This window comes from Abramis brama (assembly GCF_963993115.1).
Source record: "Abramis brama genome assembly, chromosome: 3".
Classification (NCBI taxonomy): Eukaryota; Metazoa; Chordata; class Actinopteri; order Cypriniformes; family Leuciscidae; genus Abramis; species Abramis brama.
Window position 1 is genome coordinate 1,332,032 of NC_139965.1, and position 21,385 is coordinate 1,353,416.

General features: G+C 40.3%; 1 protein-coding gene across 1 annotated transcript in view; it reads left to right on the forward strand.

Moving 5' to 3' along the window:
* LOC311078927 (uncharacterized protein) overlaps positions 1 to 21,385 on the forward strand; it is a gene marked incomplete at its 5' end in the record, with an annotated part of 28,946 nt that overhangs the window by 3,977 nt on the left and 3,584 nt on the right. The window contains 20 exons of the mRNA XM_084107979.1: positions 1,044 to 1,337; positions 1,804 to 1,896; positions 2,002 to 2,022; positions 2,115 to 2,153; positions 2,370 to 2,396; positions 4,898 to 4,936; positions 11,633 to 11,704; positions 11,788 to 11,859; positions 11,943 to 12,014; positions 12,098 to 12,169; positions 12,253 to 12,324; positions 12,408 to 12,479; positions 12,563 to 12,634; positions 12,718 to 12,789; positions 12,873 to 12,944; positions 13,028 to 13,099; positions 13,183 to 13,254; positions 13,338 to 13,409; positions 13,493 to 13,564; positions 13,665 to 13,760. Coding sequence (XP_083964105.1) covers positions 1,044 to 1,337; positions 1,804 to 1,896; positions 2,002 to 2,022; positions 2,115 to 2,153; positions 2,370 to 2,396; positions 4,898 to 4,936; positions 11,633 to 11,704; positions 11,788 to 11,859; positions 11,943 to 12,014; positions 12,098 to 12,169; positions 12,253 to 12,324; positions 12,408 to 12,479; positions 12,563 to 12,634; positions 12,718 to 12,789; positions 12,873 to 12,944; positions 13,028 to 13,099; positions 13,183 to 13,254; positions 13,338 to 13,409; positions 13,493 to 13,564; positions 13,665 to 13,760 — 1,545 coding nt within the window. The remainder of the gene's footprint in view (positions 1 to 1,043; positions 1,338 to 1,803; positions 1,897 to 2,001; positions 2,023 to 2,114; positions 2,154 to 2,369; positions 2,397 to 4,897; positions 4,937 to 11,632; positions 11,705 to 11,787; positions 11,860 to 11,942; positions 12,015 to 12,097; positions 12,170 to 12,252; positions 12,325 to 12,407; positions 12,480 to 12,562; positions 12,635 to 12,717; positions 12,790 to 12,872; positions 12,945 to 13,027; positions 13,100 to 13,182; positions 13,255 to 13,337; positions 13,410 to 13,492; positions 13,565 to 13,664; positions 13,761 to 21,385) is intronic.

Consider the following 21,385-nt stretch of genomic DNA (forward strand, 5'->3'; position numbering starts at 1 on the left):
TTCTTTGTGTTGAGCCTCAATCCCAATTCTGAATGTGGGCAAGGATGACATCTCGATGCTGAACTGCCAGCTCCTGTGACTGGGCCAGAATAAGCCAGTCGTCGATATAATTCAGCACCCGGATGCCCTGAAGCCTCTGCGATGCTAGAACTGCATCCATGCACTTGGTGAATGTGCGAGGGGAGAGATCTAGGCCGAACAGAAGAACCCGATATTGGAACTCTTCGCCCCCGAAAGCGAACCTCAGGAACCTCCTGTGAGATGGATGGATATGTGGTATGGGTATGGGTCCTTTAGATCAGTGGTTCTCAAACTTTTTACACCAAGTACCACCTCAGAAAATATTTGGCTCTCCAAGTACCACCATAATACCTCCCTCCTCGTTAAAATATGCACAGGCTTCCTCTAGAGCTGCCTGAGCATGCTGCACTCCCAAGCAGTGTACACGCATCTTTTAAATGATTTTGCCATGTTTGCTGATAATTTACAGGCTTGTTTGACAGAAAACACCAAATAAATTCAGAACGGAAAGCTAACTCTGTTGTGTGTCGGCGTCCCTTTGTAGCTTCTGTATATGCCGTCACACATTACTTCATGACACAAAACCAATCAGGATTGGCTTAAGCCTTATTCGGACGGGATTAACTTTACAAGGGTAGATAGAGTAATGTAATTTTACCACAGGATGTCTGTAATATTAATGGCCAATTCACACGGGAAAAGATATCTCAGTAAAACTAGCAGAAGTGGGAGGGGTAACTCGATTATTACTTTACCCCACCTCTCCGTGTTAAACTAGCCCCGTCCGAATAGGGCTTTAGTTCCCCAACGTGTTGTTCGAACGCACTGCAATTTCCCTCGAAAGGGAACTGTATATTTTAAAGTTACCATAACCAACGCAGAATGTTTGGAAAATGTTCTTAGAACAAACATTTGTTTTCTGGGAAGCAGCCTCCATTATTCCAATAGAGATTGCATTTACCCAAAGAAATTAAAAATATACTTGCACAGTGTTTGTAGAACGCCTGTCTCTTCTCTTCCAGCTTTAGGATCCGCTCCTGTCCTGTTTCCACAGCCTCTGGATGATGGACGTGTGAACATCAGCTGTAAGTCCAGCGGCTGGTATCCAGAGCCGGACGTCACCTGGATGTCAGATGAGCGAACGGTTCTCCGTCCTGGAGGAGTGTCTCGCAGTCGTGGAGCAGATGAGATGTTCTCTGTCCACAGCTGGACGGCCGTCTCTCACTCGGACGCTCAACTGATCTCATGTTCAATGTCTCTCAAGACTGGAGAGTTTAGAGAAGGAAGATTGAACATACAAGCCATCATCTCTTCAGGTCAGGGAACCTCTTAGAACAGTGTTCTTCAATCCTGCTCCTGAAGGACCCCCAACACTGCACGTTTAACCCATGTGATAATGAGCTGATGAATTGAATCAGGTGTGTTTGATTAGGGAGACAAAGAAAACATGCAGTGTTGGGGATCCTTCAGGAGCAGGGTTGAAGAACACTGTCTTAGAACAAACATATTTTTAGATATCCGAACAAAGGCTGTGTTCACAGACAATGCGGTTGTGAGTTCCGAAAAGTTTCGGGTGTGAGTTTGGTTAGTCAAATTAAATTTCAACCATACAATTAAAAATAAAATCCCATCCTACATTTAGTTCTCAATCCTGTTTCAGAAGAAAAATGGATTATGAATGACATTTTTATGTTTACAAAGTAAAAAAAAAAAAATCTTAATCACTGTAATGGATTTATATATTTCGAAGATATTAAGATTGATCTGGTTTGTCTTCCTCAGATCCATGGAAGGCTCCTTTCTTCATCGTTCTCATCTGTGCTCTTCTGGGTTTGACAGGGCTGATCCTGTACAAATACAGACATAAACTAACAGGTACAATCTGGTTAAAAGATTACAATTATTTCATCTTTAAAAGCTTTTTATGTGGGTATTTTATGCTTATGTGTTGATATATATATATTTTTATCTTTCTTTCAGGGAAGAAAACAGGTAAAGAAGGTAATTAAACTACACATATTTCAAATTTATTATGGTTTACATATTCTGGAGTATTTGTAGAAACAATGAATATTCAAAATCTCTCATTTTAGTTTGTGACGATGAAACTATGGAGAGTCTGACAAAAGAAGGTATCTGAAGAAGCGTAATTATTGCAATATCCAATATCAGAAATAATATCTGAAGCTATTCAGTAAACTTCAAACAAATGCTCATGTGCATTTTGTAGCAGAAATCTTGTACCAGAACACATTTCCAGCTAATAGTAACAACTGTATATGTCCACAATTACAGCTGTAGTTTTCCTTTTCTAAAACCTTGAACTATTTGTTTTTTTTTTTATTTAGTTACAGAAGAACTGAAGAAAGATACAGGTATTTTATGATGATATCTTTATATATGCATACACTGTAAAGTATTTGTAAAGCTTGTTGTTTGTTCCACCCTAATCTCAGACGAATTAAAGACGAATAACGTCTAACGTCTAACGTCTAACGGTAAACAAACACATTTTGCAGAATGACAATCTACAAATACAATCATACCATTCTTAAACATTTTGATTGTATAAGGTAAAATGAAGGGGTTACACACTGAAGCCACAGTAAATTCAGAGAAACACCAAATCATGAAGCAGGTGTGATGGAAGTCGAAGGGGTGAGGACGTTTTCAAAAACTTGCACTTTGAAACCCGTTTTCAAAAGTTAGCATTTTCAGGCACCCAAAACTCTTGTTGTCGTGTAAATGTACGGCCAAAACACATAAAAAGTTTTATGTTTTTAGTTAAAAATGGTGTCGTGTAAACAGCCCCTAAGACAGAAATAACTAATATGTTACATTACGCCCCTTCTCGGAAGGCACGACCTCTAGACAAGGGAAGGATGGTGGGGGCTTTGGAGGCGGACAAGAAGATGGTGAAGGGATGGTGAGAGCAGGTAGATGAGACCATGGAGGCGATGACGGAGGAAGAAGCCATGGTTTGGATGATGGGAGGAGCCAAGTGATCATCAGGACAGAAGCCCACGGTGGAGTTGGTGGAGGGAGGGGTCATGGTGGAATCCCGGCTGACGACACTGGGGGAATGATCGTCAGCGATGGAGCCAAAGGTAGTGGAGCCCAGAGCAAAAATGGAAGGCCGAGGAAGCAATGTGACACCGATGACCTGGGCAGCCGCGACGGAGCCGCAGATGGAACAACCTCCTGAGATGGAAGTGGGGAATCAGAGGGCAGAGGCTGAGCTGGAGCGACCGATGGCAGAGGTGAAGCCTAAAGAAGGGCGGAGCTGGCCGATGTTGAAGGGGTGGAGGGCCAGAGAGCAGCGGCTGACTGCAAGTCTGCAGTGGAGGCGTGGCGATGTCCGACCCAGGTGAAGCCGACAGTTCTCATCACGGGCTCATCACGCCCAGAAGGAATATGCTACCAGTAAGTCCGCAGTGTAACCACGCCACTGAGAGGAGGTAGAGGTGACCCAGCGAGAGTGATGGGGGACGATGACGACTGGCTGGCAGACTTGGCTGAGGACTGAGGATGAGAATAGATAGTAGCATGAAAACTAACAGAACACTACTGATAGCAGTATGTAGAGGTGGTGGGAGAGGGAGGCTGGGTGGGGTCAGCAGGACTGAAGTGGATGTACATTCCGGCAATATCAGGGGACATAAGGAATTCCTCTCTCCACACTCAAAGAAACTGTCCAGTAAGTCCAGCCGGTACTCACACTCAGTAGCGGGAGGGTGGGCTGGGCTTGCTTCCATTCCCTCAAACTCCACGAGGACTCCCACGACAATGGATGATGACCCCGGCTCACACCCCTGGTGTCTCTCTGTTGTGCTTTGGCTCCGTAGTGGGCACTGCTTTCCCTTCCCTGGGCATGGGCTCACTCGTCATGGCAGGCTGAAGCTTCCAGTCTGTGGGGGGCTTGGGCGCTGCCGATCGGGGTGGACTCTGGGTCAGGTTGTGAACACACATTCTAGAATTTGCAGTGCTAGTGCTTGCTAAAATAAATTTGCCTGTTCAGATCACACGTTCAAACAAACAATAAGAGGATGACGTATTGCACAAGTGCCCTTTTATACTCTCGGTCTCACCTGTAGTGACGTCATAGGCTGCTGCCTGCCAATGTCAAGTTCATTTCACTTCAGACACCAGTCGCACCCAAGGCATTCCCCCATAGCGATCCCTAGGTCCCTTTCGAAAGGGAACCTAAAAGTTTCAGGTCTTTTAAAAAACACAGAAGCCATGCCCTCACTCCGGCCCTGACCGTGTGTAGGCTGGAACTGAACTCTGCAGGAAGATCTCCAGGAACAGGAAAAAGCTCTCCTGACCTAAAATCTCTCATTTTGCTTCAGAGTTTACAGTTGAAATGTTTACATTTTCACAATCTATAAATATAATCATACTATTTCTAAAACATTTTGATTTGATAAGGCAAATGAGGGGGTTACACACAGAAGCCACAGTGCATTCAGAGAAACACCAAATCACAAGGCAGATGTGATGGAAATCATTCAGTTTATGACTGTAGAATTCATAATCTCAGCAAACACTGATACAGCACTTTTCATTTCTTATTTTAAGATAATTGATAATTAAGAACATCATCATTTCAAACCAATCTGATCTGAATGTCTTGAAAGACTAACTAAATAATTCCTGGATGAACGGATGAACACGAAGAGCAATGTGGTGTTTTTATGAGGCTAGAATGACCTTTGACCCTGAGCCTAAGAAGCGTAACTGACAACAATACAAGTTAATATATAAAAGAGATTCTACCTGAAAGAGTTAAAAGAGTTATTGAGGTTTATAGTGTCTGGAGTATTTGTGGAAGCTGAATGATAATTAATCCCTCCAATCAAATTTTCTCTCATTTTAGTTTGTGACGATGAATCTACGGAGAAACTGACAACAGAAGGTACTTGAAGTTGTTTTCTTTGATATATTTTACAAGAACTGAAACCGCTTAAGTGACGCACTAATCATTAAATAAACATTAACATTCATGTTGTAGCAGAAGAAAACATGTAATATTAAAGCTGCAAGCAGCGATGTTAGGGCCCTCGCACTCGTGCCATCGTCACTCGGTGGCTTTAGGAAGACAGAGCATGGTTGGGCAATGTGCATTTAAGGAGGTATATATAGTAAGAGTGTGTCAAAGTCAGTTACAAAATGTTTTGTATTAGGGTGATAATAGCATGCTTCATGACTCAGCTAAGTGTTGCTAGCATGTTAAGTATGTTTCTAGCATGCTTAGTACACAATAATGATGTGGTTAGTACTGCATTACTGTGTTAACCATGTCAGTTTCTGTTGCCAGTAGGTGGGGCTAAGTCTATACCTGAATATCGCTATGTAGATGTGTTCAGTTCAGGACTTTTATCAAACATGTGAAGTTTGGGGCAGATTGGACATTGTATGCTTGAGTTACAACAACTTCCTTTAGCATTTCTAGCATGTTTTATGATGTTTCTAGCATATTACATATTAATTTTGGGGTAGATTGGACACTGCATGCCTGAGTTACAGCAAATTTAATTTCAGTAATAGCATGCTTTAGCACTTAGCTAAGTGTTTGCTAGTATGTTTTAACATGTTTCTAGTATGTTGGTAGGATGTTTAGCACCTTCTGGCATTTTTTTATATGTTATTAGGAGTCCAGAACAGTGTTAAACGTTACTTCCTGTTGCCAGCAGGCGGCGCTATGACTATAACTGAATATGAGCATGGACATGTGTTCAGGAGATAACTCTTATCAAACGTGTGAAGTTTTGGGTAGATTGAACATTGTATGCTTAAGTTACAACAACTTCCTTTACCTTTTCTAGCATGCTTTATGATGTTTCTTGCATGTTACATGTTAAGTTTGGGGCAGATTGGACATTCCATGCCTGTGTTACAGCAAATTCCTATTTAATTGCAGTAATTGCATGCTTTAGCACTTAGCTAAGTGTTTGATAGCATGTTTTAGCATTTTTCTAGTATGTTGCTAGCCTGTTAAGCACCTGCTGGAACTTTTTATATGTTATTAGGAGACCGCAACAGTGTTAAACATGTCACTTCCTGTTGCCAGCAGGTGACGTTATGACTATATGACTATAACAGGACAGAACTCTTATCAAACGTGTGAAGTTTGGGGCAAATTGGACATTCCATGCCTGAGTTAAAACAACTTCCTGTTTCATGCCATTAATAGCATGCTTTAGCACTTAGCTTAGTATTTCTAGCATGCTTTAGCATGTTTATAATATGTTTAACACTCAATGGCATATTTTACTATTACTGCGTCCCAATTTGCATACTATCCGTCCTAAATAGTATTCCAAAACAGAATTAGTATGTCCCAAATCGTAGTATGTTGAAATAAGTGTTCCAAAGATACCCGGATGGTCTACTATTTCCGGTCAGAATCCGAAGTGCAGATCGATGCGCACTCTAACGGCTAATATTGCCCACAACCCATCCATCGCGTGTTGGACGAGGATTTGGTTAGAACTACAAACACGAGTGAAAAGTGTTAAAAAAACTACAGACATGGAGGATGCGCAAGTCCGGCGGTCAGGGCAGGACTCTTATCAAACGTGTGAAGTTTGGCACAGATTGGACATTGCCTTCTTGAGTAACAACAAAGTCCTATTTCATTGAATTAGCATGCTTTAGCACTTAGCTAAGTATTGCTAGCATTTTTTAACATGTTTCTAGCATGTTTAGAACTAAATGGCATTTTTAACATGTTGCTAGAACGGCATTAAAGTGTTTAACATGTCACTTCCTGTTGCCAGTAGGTGGCGCTATTACTATAACTGAATATTCTCATGTAGATGTGTTCAGGCCATGACTCTTATCAAATGTGTGAAGTTTGGGGCAGATTGGACATTCCATGCCTGAGTTACAGCAACTTCCTGTTTCATGGCGAAACATCGAAATTTGTCAGGCCGCCGAGGACCCGCCCTAGGTATTAGGTCATTACATGTATGTACCGAATTTCGTACACGTACGTGGAACATAGCGGGAGGCGCACTCCGTTGAACTTTTATAGGTGGCGCTATCGAGCCATTTTGCCCCGCCCAATTCTGAAACCTATATCAGATGTAAATTTTCACCAGTTCTGACGCGTGCAAAGTTTCGTGAGTTTTCGAGCATGTTTAGGCCCTCAAAAATGCGATTAACTTCGGAGAAGAATCTTTAGTTACCCTAAAGGCACCGGGGGGCGAGGCCACCGGCTTGGGCCCATCATCGCTGCTCGCAGCTATATTTATATATATTTATATATATATATAAATATTATATATATATATAAATATATATATATATATATATATATATATAAATATATAAATACGAGCTTCATCATTTTTTAAAAAAATTACTAGGGAATCACTAAAACGAGAGAAGTATTCTGATTTTATGATACACTCAAAATATTCCACAACAAATCCTTTAAATTTAATGATATTCAGGTGTGTGTGTGTGTTTGTGTGTGTCATTCAGGACATCATTCAAACTGCAAAGTGTTTACTTATATTTGTGTACACTCGCAATCCTTTTTTGACATTACTTTAATCCCTCGCCATAGCAAAACCGTTTGAGATATTTATTATCCGTTCACAATTTAGCATCTGTAATGTATTTTCATCATGTTAACTTTGAATCACTATAGTTACATCCATCTGATCGGCCTCTTACCACAAACACACTGCTGAAGTTTTATCAAGATCAGTTAATGTATGCAGAAGTTATAACACACTTCCTGTTTCACTTTTCCCACCATAAATTTGTTTCCTCGCCACGGCCAAACCGTTTGAGATATCATAAATCTGTCCGCAATTTAGCATCCTCAATGTCTTGACTTCATGCACACCGAGTTTGGTGGCAATCGGATGAATTCCCTAGGAGGAGTATTTCAAATTCCAGAGCAAACGTTTTTCAAACAACCCATAATAGCTGACTTCCTGTTGGGCGGAGCTAATAACATACAGTGCGGAAGTTGTTCGGCCCGATGAGATCTATATGTGTACAAAGTTTCATATTAATTCATGCATGCGTGTTTGATATATGGACCAAGTTTTCTGACCCCGTTCAAGGGGGCACTGTCGAGCCCCCCTGCCACACCCGGGTACCAGCTTCAGCCCAGCCATGATGGCCACGGGTTCTGATCTGTGTGCAAAGTTTCAAGAGTTTTCGAGCATGTTAAGGGCCCCAAAAGTGCCCGAGAAGTCGTAAAAAAATAAATAAATATAGCTGCGAGCAGCGATGATGGGCCCATACAATATATAGTAAATTGTTGATTTTGATATTTGGAATGAATGTTGGGTTAGTATGTTTCATTGACTTGACTTTTTATTGTTGTTGATTAAATGTAGTTTTGTATTTTTTACTTGTTGGGACCCCAGGAAGAGTAGCCACTGCCTAGGTAGTGGCTAATGGGGATCCAAATAAACAAATAAATTTAGATCATTGAAGGAAAATACCATTTACAGCAATACAGGCAATTTACTTAGGAATGTTTTTTTTTTTTTTGACAGTTATAGCACCACGTCTTGCCTGATCTCCACCACTTTTATTAGGTGTCCTCACAGTGTGCCCATACATGTCTGTCAAATTTGTTGTAAATATCTGTAAATAAATAATTGTTTTGAAGTTTAGACACTTCTATTGATGAGAGCATAAAAATGATCCATGGGTGACATTGATTGGAATTTTGTGGTGTTTTTGTCTTGAACGGACTTAACGGTTTTGAAGATAATTGCAAGTTTTTTAAGCGCTAAATGACAACGTTACACAAACTATAAGGCAAAACCTGGCATGTTTGGTATCGTTGGACTCGGGAAGGATTCAGGATTTCAACGGACTAACGGTTGGGTGCGTTTATAGCCATTTTCATGATTTTGTTCCTTGTTATAGCGCCACCAAGTGGCCAATTGTCACAATTTTTTTCAAGTGACCTCAGATTGAGCTCATGAACATGTGTCCCAAGTTTAGTGAAAATATCTCTGTCTGTTCACAAGTTATAACAGTTTTAGTAAAAGTGGCCCTGGTGCCATCAAACATTTTGGTTCCCCTTAGCGACCGTGAATTTAAATTAAGAATTTTTTTGATGATTATTGATAGTCACTGTCCAGAGAATATTTCTGCAGTGAGTTCCGATCAGGCTAAAAACCTAGGAGTAGTTCGCAAAAGTAGGTTTTTCAAAAAAGAGCATCTTCCATCTTGTCCGCCTTGAACCAAGGATTCCAGCGATATAAGACACTTGAGCCTACGCCTAATGGTTGAGGAGTTATGAGCCATTTCATACTTTTGACTGCTGTAGCGCCCCCGTCAGGCCGATCGGGGTGGGCCTTGGTGACGTTGTAGGCGGTGTGAGTACTATCAGCCCCCAAAGTTTCAAGTCTCTACGACTTACGGTTCGGTCTGCCCGATCAGTTTTACATGGAGAATGCTGCATCATGGGAAAATTAACAATTACAATAGGGTTTCAGCACTTCGTGCTTGAACCCCTAATAATAATCCTAAGGAAAACAATAGGGCCATCGCCCTTTCAGGGCTTGGGCCCTAATTAAGAACATCATCATTTCAAACCAATCTGATCTGAATGTCTTGAAAGACTGACACAACTAAAGTAATTCCTGGATGAACGGATGAACACTAAGAGCAGTGCGGTGTTTTCAGAGGCGCTGCAATAGGGCAGGCAATTGCCCAGAGGGCCGATCATTTAAACAATCAGAAATGTTCGTATTAATATAACACGCAGTGGCGCCGCAACACCTCCGCATCCCCCTTAGTGGGGCCCTCTCTCTCGCAAGGCTGCTTATGCTTTCGCCGCCTCTGGCGCCTTTTTCAAACTGCTGCACTTACTCGCGTTTCTGTAGCCGAAAATCATAGCCAAAAATGGCTATTAAACATAAGAGGACATATCCATCTGGCAGCCAGAAGCGGGGAAAAAAGCAAGATGAAGTGGAAAAGAGAAAACAGGACTGCGGTAATAAAGTGATGGAGAATGAGATGATGATGATTGATTGACTTAACACTTACGTTAAGGATAATTAATGACAAACAAATCGTTTCGTTGTTCAATTCACATCTATTTTTCACAGTAGTAACGTTACATATCGTTTTAAAGCATCTTTACAGAAAATACATGTAGCCTATCTCGAGTGATCTGTTATCAGAGGTGACTGTTAAGTAATGGATTTCAGAAATGTAAAAAAAAAAAATCACACAATCCACGTTGTTAATTTCAGTTTAGTTTCACTTAATTTTTGCAAGATTAATTACTAGTAACGTTAATATGGTTACGGAAAAACTGTGTTTAGCTAGGGGGGGGTTGCACTTAGCAACAGCATGTAAAGTGTTAGCCGGTATTAATGCAGGCTGAAATAGAATACCATTGGTACAGCAGGGAATAATGTGCACATCACCAGCGACAATGCATGGAAAGTGTCTGTACTGCATTGTAAAACATAAAAAAAATTAATTAGTTAAAGGGATACTTCAGGATTTAGCATTAAGCTTTGTATTAGTAGAAAACCTGTAGTATTTTCGAATGACCGTGCTTTCCACTCTCATATCCCCCTGAGAGGAGAGATTTATGTATTTTTTGTCTGGAAAAAATCCTCAGATGACGCAAAAATCGTCTTATTGCGTCATCGGAGGATTTTTTGGCCAGAGGCTAAAGACTACAGCCAGTAGTAGGGGCTGTCCCGCATGTTTTCAACCCGCCCATAGAGGGTGGGATCTCACTCACAGAATGTAGGCTACACATAGTTCACCCGTCTTTCTTTTGAAGCTAAGTTAACAGGCTTTTGTTCTGTGGAGAAAGCTGAGTAGTAGGGGTTACCATCCTCTTTTTCCCGGACATGTCCGGCCGTCGAGATCGTCCAAAATGTCCGGGATTCGGCTTTTGCTTTCTGCGGTCGCCATTCATTGTTTACATGCACACCTTTTGTTTCAATCTAGCTGAATTCATTCCGATTGGTGAATCTGAATGTAGTGTTTACATGAACGCTAAACAAGTGATCGGTTGATGTGCGTTTTAACATTGCTAAGAAAATTCCCGCTCCTCCGTGAGAGATGCGAGACCGGTGCGTCTCAGTAATGACGGCACCGGCCTCGCGCCGTTCTCCCGCGGCCTTCGCCCTCGTCCTGCTCGCCACAGTAAACATGATGAATGGCGACTGTAGAACGCAAAAGCCGAATCCCGGACATTTTGGCCGATCCCGAAATCTAACCTAAACTCATCACGGAGACTCGCTAGTAGCCTAGCTTTGTTGTTTTCAACTGCGCTCTCTTACAATCCTCGCTGCGTGGCTTGGGCGTGGCTTGGGAGTGGCCTCCTAGGGCAGCGAAGCAAGTGCATTCTGGGAGTTGTTGTCTGTCATCCACATGAGCCAAAAATACATTTTCTGGCTTTTCTTAGTCTAGAAAGCTCCAAATTCAAAAATAATTTCACATTTCTTCTACATAAATGACCTATTTTAAATACACATTCATCTTTCCAGAGGTGAAGTATCCCTTTAAGTTAACATAATTAGCTGATAAACTAGCATAATAATAATAATAATAATAAGAAAGATTAAATTAAGATCCTAACAATAGGCTATATATTCTTTTGTAGGGGCATTACTTAAGTCCCTGTCACCACCACTTCAGACAGAAGATTCCTCAGTCCCTCCTGACAGTGAAAATGGTAAGTTCAAAGTGTCAGATAGCGCTAATATAGAATAATAAAATAAATATTAAATAAGATGCTAACCATATATTCTTTTGTAGGAGCATTACTTAAGTTCCTGTCACCACCACTTCAGACAGAAGATTCCTCAGTCCCTCCTGACAGTGAAAATGGTAAGTTCAAAGTGTCAGATAGCGCTAATATAGAATAATAAAATAAATATTAAATAAGATGCTAACCATATATTCTTTTGTAGGGGCATTACTTAAGTTCCTGTCACCACCACTTCAGACAGAAGATTCCCCAGTCCCTCCTGACAGTGAAAATGGTAAGTTCAAAGTGTCAGATAGCGCTAATATAGAATAATAAAATAAATATTAAATAAGATGCTAACCATATATTCTTTTGTAGGGGCATTACTTAAGTTCCTGTCACCACCACCTCAGACAGAAGATTCCCCAGTCCCTCCTGACAGTGAAAATGGTAAGTTCAAAGTGTCAGATAGCGCTAATATAGAATAATAAAATAAATATTAAATAAGATGCTAACCATATATTCTTTTGTAGGGGCATTACTTAAGTTCCTGTCACCACCACTTCAGACAGAAGATTCCTCAGTCCCTCCTGACAGTGAAAATGGTAAGTTCAAAGTGTCAGATAGCGCTAATATAGAATAATAAAATAAATATTAAATAAGATGCTAACCATATATTCTTTTGTAGGGGCATTACTTAAGTTCCTGTCACCACCACTTCAGACAGAAGATTCTCCAGTCCCTCCTGACAGTGAAAATGGTAAGTTCAAAGTGTCAGATAGCGCTAATATAGAATAATAAAATAAATATTAAATAAGATGCTAACCATATATTCTTTTGTAGGGGCATTACTTAAGTTCATGTCACCACCACTTCAGACAGAAGATTCCCCAGTCCCTCCTGACAGTGAAAATGGTAAGTTCAAAGTGTCAGATAGCGCTAATATAGAATAATAAAATAAATATTAAATAAGATGCTAACCATATATTCTTTTGTAGGGGCATTACTTAAGTTCCTGTCACCACCACTTCAGACAGAAGATTCCTCAGTCCCTCCTGACAGTGAAAATGGTAAGTTCAAAGTGTCAGATAGCGCTAATATAGAATAATAAAATAAATATTAAATAAGATGCTAACCATATATTCTTTTGTAGGGGCATTACTTAAGTTCCTGTCACCACCACTTCAGACAGAAGATTCCTCAGTCCCTCCTGACAGTGAAAATGGTAAGTTCAAAGTGTCAGATAGCGCTAATATAGAATAATAAAATAAATATTAAATAAGATGCTAACCATATATTCTTTTGTAGGGGCATTACTTAAGTCCCTGTCACCACCACTTCAGACAGAAGATTCCTCAGTCCCTCCTGACAGTGAAAATGGTAAGTTCAAAGTGTCAGATAGCGCTAATATAGAATAATAAAATAAATATTAAATAAGATGCTAACCATATATTCTTTTGTAGGGGCATTACTTAAGTTCCTGTCACCACCACTTCAGACAGAAGATTCCTCAGTCCCTCCTGACAGTGAAAATGGTAAGTTCAAAGTGTCAGATAGCGCTAATATAGAATAATAAAATAAATATTAAATAAGATGCTAACCATATATTCTTTTGTAGGGGCATTACTTAAGTTCCTGTCACCACCACTTCAGACAGAAGATTCTCCAGTCCCTCCTGACAGTGAAAATGGTAAGTTCAAAGTGTCAGATAGCGCTAATATAGAATAATAAAATAAATATTAAATAAGATGCTAACCATATATTCTTTTGTAGGGGCATTACTTAAGTTCATGTCACCACCACTTCAGACAGAAGATTCCCCAGTCCCTCCTGACAGTGAAAATGGTAAGTTCAAAGTGTCAGATATAGTGCTAATATATTTCATTATACTGATATGTGCTTTATGAAAGTATTTTGTGACTAAATATCTTCTGTATGTTTTTAGTACCATCCACCTTGTTGACATTGCAACAACAACCTGCTAATGATGAAGAAACACCACTCACTTCTTCCATATGCAGTAGTGTTGATCTTGACAAAGGTACTACAAGATTCCTCATTTCTCATGACCCTGCAAAATGGCCAAGGATTCTTAAAGATCATGAGCGCTGTGAAATTGTGGGAAATGGCCCAGTCCAAGTAACCGATGTAGTGTTTCCACAAAATAACGAAAAAGTTCCTTGACGATTCACAAAAGACAATTATGAGATTGTAATGAAAAATGGAGAGAAAATCAAGAGATCGTGGCTTGTATACTCTATCAGCACAGATGCAGTATTCTGCTTTGCATGCACACTGTTTGGCAAATGTGAAAATGTTCTCAGCAAAGGTAGATTTCACACATGGAAAATATAGCCAGTCATTTAAAAGAACATGAGTATTCAAAGGCACATGATGAGAATATGGAAAGCTGGCATCAGTGTTGGGGTAGTTACTCAAAAAAAGTAATTAGTTACTAGTTACTAGTTACTTTACTAGTTACTGCATTTGAAAAGTAACTTCACTACTTATTACTTTACTTTCCCGTTTCTTAATTTACCGTGTAGATACATGGACAAACATCATAGCCCTATCATCACTTAGCCTGTCCGCAAAGTGTTTATAAATGTAGCCTATACAAAATGGCATGTAAAACCATATGAAAGAACAATATCCATGTCTGCACAAAGAAATATGCCTCACTGTAAAATCCACAAACAACTGGATAAAGGACAAATGTCTGCGGTGGTAGACACATAATCAGGGCTGGACTGGGACAAAAAAATCGGCCCTGGCATTTTGGCCATAATAATAATAGCACACTAATAAACATATATTGTAAAACAAATGCACTGAAAAATAAAGGAAACTTTCATAATTAGTTTTGAACTAATTTCTATACTTGAAAGAGATATAAGGACATGATCTTTTATTTTGACGGAAACTGCATCAAGCTTTTATTTTGGCGGAAAACATGGTTTACAAACGCGTCTCATTAAATTTATTGTAAATTACGGTAATCGTCAACTATGCAGATGTGGAAATAATGCGTTACTGGGTAATGGGTTCCTACACTCATGACATAGCCTAGCTAACGTTAAGTGTTTTGAAAGTAACTGTTAGTTCTGCTTACCGCAGGCTCTACACTTCCTCATCTCTGTCCTGATCCTCCTCACTATCCTCATCATCAGCCACTGGAGCTGATGAAGGTCCTGCTGCTGCAGAAAACATTTTGACACATTTTACAGCGTCTGCTTGAAGGACCTGTGTCTATTTTTCACGCTATTTCTCTGCACATTCCTTGCGTTTCTTCTCCATCTCTCAGACTATTTTGACAGATACACACACTGACACACTGCACGCTCGCTCAAAGTCCAAAGGGGGAGGTGTTTAAAGATGTGATTGGACCAGCCCAGTGTCAATCAAGAAAAGATCCAATGGGCCAAGGTGTTTCATGGGCCGGTCAGCTAACTTATCAGGAAAAAAAAAACTGACGCAGACTTTCCCAAAAAACTAATGCATTACACTTAACCCAGCGCCCCCAATTAAGCAAAATGAATGGGCCGCCGATGTACGAGTTTTATGGTCCGTTAAGACAAAAAACAGAAAAAGAAAAAAGTATGAGATGTCGGCCCAAAAGGCACGTCAGCCCACTGGGAATCTCCCGGTAGTCCTGATGGCCAGTACTTGCTGCCTGGGCATAGAGTGCATTTCACGCAAATATTTTTGTCCTTTCGAGCAATAAACTGAAAGTAATGTGAATATCGCCACTGGCCGAAACCCCCGTCTCCGTCTCCATTTCCTGCTCCCCTTCGCACCAGCAGCTACGTCACTTAAATCGATCTCTATGACAACGGTGCCCGGGGAAGCACACACACACAGGCATGCACGCTCTACACGCAGGCAAACACGGCTTGGGTAACGCAGGAAAGCGCGTTCCTATAGTCTAGTAAAGTAATGTAGTTACCGATATTTTTAGAGTAATGCGTTACTTTACTTCGTTACCCAAAAAAGTAATAATGTTACTGTAATCCGTTACTTTGTAACTCGTTACCCCCAACACTGGCTGGCATAATCTTCAGAAGAGGTTGCTAACTAAAACAACCATTGATCAAGTCCATCAAGATTTAATGCAGATTGAAGTGCAACATTGGAACGGTGTTGTAAGGAGAGTGATTGCCATCATCTGCCATCTTTCTGAGCGCAATCATGCTTTGAGGGGCCACACAAATGTTTTATTTGACCCACACAATGGTAATTTCTTGTCACAGGTAGAGTTAATGGCACAATTCGATCCCATTCTAAATGAACACGTAAGGAGGATTCAAAACAAAGAGGTAAAGGTTCATTACCTTAACAGTACAATACAGAACGAGATCATAACATTAATTGGAGACAAAATAATGCAGGAGATAGTTAGCAGGGTGACCAAAGCGAAGTACTATTCTGTCATAATGGACTGTACTCGTGTCGTCAGCCATACTGAACAACTTTCTGTTGTGTTGAGAATTGTGAATCTTCTGTTGGAGCCTTCATCACTGAACATTTCTGTGGATTCATTGATGTACAGGACACTTCTGGAAAAGGTCTATATGAGACCCTTTTGGAAAAACTTGAGAAGCACAACTTAAAGATTTCAGATTGTCGTGGCCAATCCTATGACAATGGAAGTAATATGATGGGCAGTAAACATGGAGTTCAGACAAGAATCTTGCAGCTGAACAACAAGGCATGGTGTGTCCCATGCAGCAGTCACACTCTGAACCTGGTCTTGGCAGATGCAGCCAAGTCATCTGTGGCATCAGTCTCTTTCTTTGGTGTACTGTAGAGATGTTATAATCTCTTTAGCTCATCTGTGCAGCACTGGGCAGTTCTACAGCAACATGTGAAGCATCTTACTGTAAAATCTTTGGGGGGGGGTCCCGTGACGCATCTAATGGAGTAGCAGTGTTGACAACGAGCTCCGGCAAAGCCTTCAAAAATCTCCCTTTCTAGACTCAATATCATCTCTGAAAGTGCAGAACTTGAATGTAGAAGTTACAAGGCATGCCAAAGAAACAATTTGATTCCAGTCACAAACTTCGTAACAGGAAATTATCGAATATCAGTACTCGCTCCTCTCCGAAAATGGCGGATGCACTACTGAACCCGAGCGACATGGACACACTGGTGAAGAAAATAACATCAGAAGTCCTGGCGGGCGTCGATAAGGCTTTGGAGAATAAAAATGATCCAGTGCTAGAGAAATTGTCGGCAGTAGCAACACATGTCGAGCAGGTGGAAAACCGAGTCACTGAAGCTGAAACACGGATATCGGCGGTAGAAGACACGGTCTCAAGAAGATAACGCGGATCCGAATGAAATGAAAAAAAAGCTTGACTGGAAAAAATAGACGACCTGGAAAACAGGAGCAGGCGATGCAATATTTGAATAATTGGCCTACCCGAAGGGGAGGAAGGGACTAACCCGGTCTTGTTCCTCAGGACCTGGCTGCCCAATCTGCTTAACACAGAATTCAAGAATCACCAGGTAAAGATAGAGCGTGCGCATCGTGTCCCTTCACGTCTTTATTTATCAGGAGAACGACCGAGAGCGCTGATGGTAAAACTACATAATTTTCAAGACAAGGCACGTATCTTGCAAGCAGCGAGAGCCGCGAGTCAGCTGGTCTACAAACGGCATAACATCTCTATCTTTGAAGACTTCTCCGCGGCCATCGTGAGGAAAACACAAGCCTTTGGAAATGTGAAGAAACGTTTTTATGTGAAGGAATTCGCTTCGCCATGACATATCCAGCGACTCTTCGAGTACAACACAACAGCGGCGAAAAATTCTTCAAACAACCGGCAGAGGTGGAGTCTTTTCTGGACAGGCTGCCTGTACCAGCAACCTCCACTTCATCAGGTGCAAACTGCCCTGGAGAGACTGAATGACATGGTAACAGACTGCACATGACATATTTCTACTGATGCTTCATTCATATGTTAAGGAGTTCAACGATTTAATTATTGGGTCACAACAACTAAGCAATGTTATTGTTCAGAGTCTGAGGGGGTAGACGATTAAAGGGAAAACGTAATAAGGAGAATATAACGATGGTATGACTTAAAGACTGAACCATCAGCGTTAATGTATAGAGGACTGTTGCCGCAGCAGTGTGCCGAGAATCATATCAAAGCTTTCGGACCTTGCGGTGCTCTTTTTGAAAACCGTGCTTTTCTTGATTATTATTTCGAAGCTTCGGTCATGTAATGTTTTCAATGAGACAGAGTGGCTCTCAAATGTGAAACTGACCAGCGTGACTTCCCTTGCCTATTCTTAAATATGTTCGTAAGATGTTAATTGTAAATAGTTCTGTTTTTCTGTTCGACATGCAGGACAACACCTTTTTTTATTTTTATTTTTTTATTTATTTATTTTTCTTCTCAATGCTATACTTGACATCACCGTTCATTCATCTTATATGGGAATACCTTTCATGTATATCAGATCTAAACGGACAAATCTTTGGCTATGTCAATGAATAAATCAATACTAAACATATGCAGTTGGAATGTAAAGGACGTTCAAAATCCAGTAAAATGAAGAAGATTCTAAACTATTTAAAAAAAAGAACAAATTCATATTGCATTTCTGCAGGAGACACACCTAACAGACAGTGAACACATCAAATTAAAGAGAGACTGGGTGGGACAAGTATATGGCTCGTCATTCACCAGTAAAAGCAGGGGAGTTGTCATACTTGTAAACAAATGTATACCACTATCAGATATTACTACATACTCCGATAAATCTGGACGGTTTATCCTGCTTAAAGCTACACTAGCGGGACAACCCATTACCCTTATGAATGTTTATATCCCTCCTATTCAATCTAATGAATTAATTACACAGGTTTTTTCTAAGTTCGCTGAATGGCAATGTGAACATAGTATAATCGCTGGGGATTTTAACTGTACACTGCTACCAAAGTTAGATAATTCTTTACCATCTAATGATAGGCCTTCCAATAGAGCAAGAGCTCTATATGAGACGTGAAGAAATTGGCCTGGTAGATGTTTGGCATGCTCTTCATCCGAGAGACAGAGAATACACGTATTTTTTCTGGAGTCCATAAAACTGGAAGCAGAATAGACTATTTTTTTTCTCCCAAAACCTCACTTCAAAATGTAATAGATTGCAATATTGAGAACATTGTAATCTCAGATCACGCTCCTGTGTTTCTTAAGTTAGGCCTATCCAACCAAATATTTTATCCAGTTTCTTGGAAATTTAAACCATGGCTCATTCATGACCCAAATTTTGAATCTTTCCTAAAAGAGCAAGTTAAACTATTTCTTATTGACAATAAAACCCCAGACGTGTCTCCCAATTTGCATTGGGACACTGCTAAAGCTTACATTAGGGGATTAATCTCCTATGTATCCAACCAGAAAAAAAAAGCAGCTGGCAGACCGACCAGAGAAGATTAGAAATGACCCTCCATGGTTTTCAAATTAAATATAATATGTGCCCCTCAGATATACTCCTGGCGGAGATAGAAACAGTAAAAACCTCTCTCGAAGCAATTCTCACTAATAAAGCTAAAAAATCTGTATTTTTTGCTAGACCTTCTATACCCATTTCAAATGCTACCAGTTCTCATTCCTAGCAAAGCACGAAAACAGTTACGTGGCTTCATTATTTCCTTTATTTGGCGGAAAAAAAGACCAAGATTGAGATATAACACTACCGAGCAGATGTGGAGGCCTAGCGGCCCCGGACATTAAACTATATCTGCTCTCTGCCCATCTTCGTTTTATACTGGAATGGCACTTAAATGATCCAAACTCAACTTGGATCAGTGCAGAAGCCATACCTCTTAGGCCAGTTCCTCTACGGAACTTACTATATCTTTCGCCCAAAAAACAGCGAATTTTAATTAAAGATAATTTTATTCGTAAGAATATGATTAAAATATGCAGATTAGTCCGCCAAATAGAAGGGCTTGACTCCCACCTTTCACTTCTCACACCCTTACATAACAACCCAGATTTCCCCCCGGGGATGAATGACGGCCTAATGCATTTGAGAGACAAAGGTGTCGCGATCAATGAAACGGAAGCAAGGATGCAAGTAAAACTCTTTATTTGTAGAAATGATGAAAGTACAGATCCTCTGGCAGGCTGGTGACGCAGGGACAAGATGGTCAGCAATCCGGTGATGAGGTGACGTGATGATGAAACAGTGAAGAAATCCAGGTGACGAACGAACACCTGTAGAACATGGAACAGGAAACGAAGACACGAACTGAAACTCCGACTGGGACTGGATATACACACACACTGGAGACATCAAACAACGATCTGACAAAGAGAGACAAGTGCGATGAGTATTTATATGTGACTGAATTGACTGCAGCTGGTGAGGAGAGTGAGATCGCTGATACTCTGAGTAGAGAGGTAACGCCCACTCGCACATAACAACAAGTACACGAGACAAGAAGGAAACAGTGAATTCATGAACCGTGACAAAAGGAATACATGTCATCGGAGATTTGATGGAGAATAAACAGTTAATGACCTTTGAACAATTCATTGCAAAATATGATCTCAATAAGAAGTTTTTCTTCAGATACCAGCAGATACGCAGCTTCATAACAAAAAATCTCAGAGTCTATTGGGTCTACAGATCCTGGCGTGGAAGGACTGAATAACAATCTAGCGGTGATGTAAATTAATTAATTAATTTTATTTTATTTTATTTTATTTTTTATTTTATTTTTTTATTTATTATTATTTTATGTTTTTCTCTTTTTTCTGTAATGATGTATTTGGTAATAATGTATGTTAATGTATGTTAATGTATATTTTGTATATTTTGTACCTGGGCAATTTGTATTAGCTCGGATGTGTCAACAATGTTTAAACCCTGCAAATGTCAAAAAGCTTCAATAAAAATAAAAAAAAAACAAAAAAAAAAACAAGATGGGAGGCTCAAATTGATAGCATGAAGGTGGTACGTTACCAGCTGCCAGAGATTGTGGAAGCCCTGTCTGCCCTCCAGAAATTTGCTGTGGAGAAGAAAGACTCGGAAACAGCAAACAGCATTCAGAATGAGCTAATGACCTGAGGCTTTGTCCTGTGTGTGGTAATCTGGTACAATGTCTTGTATCAGATTAACCATGTGAGCAAAATTCTTCAGAGCCCAAGTGTTTCTAGAAACATTTAAAAAGGAAACTCAGGGAGTGCAAACATAATTGAATAATTTCAGGGAAAGTGGACTTGCTGCTTGTCAAACGGATGCAAGAGTGATAGCAAAAGCTCTAGATATTGACATGACATTGCCTGAGAAAAGACAACGCAAAACATCACGGCAATTCCTATATGAGGGCAGAGATCAGACACAATCCACACCAGAAGAGTCTTTTTTCTGCCCTTGGTTGACACAGCCATTGGAAGTCTCAATGACTGATTCTGTAAGCTGGAGGATGTTTATGCCATGTATAGTTTTCTGTTCTCAAAAGAAAACATGAGAGAAGCAATGCATAGTGGACAACTCGAGGACAACTGCAAAAGATTGGAAAGAGCCTTACATGGCATACATTCAGAGGATTTGGTTATGGAGGTCAGGGCTGCTGTCCATACCTTTCCTGATCATTCATCTACTTCACCAAGCGACATGTTAGATTACATCTTCAAGGAGCAA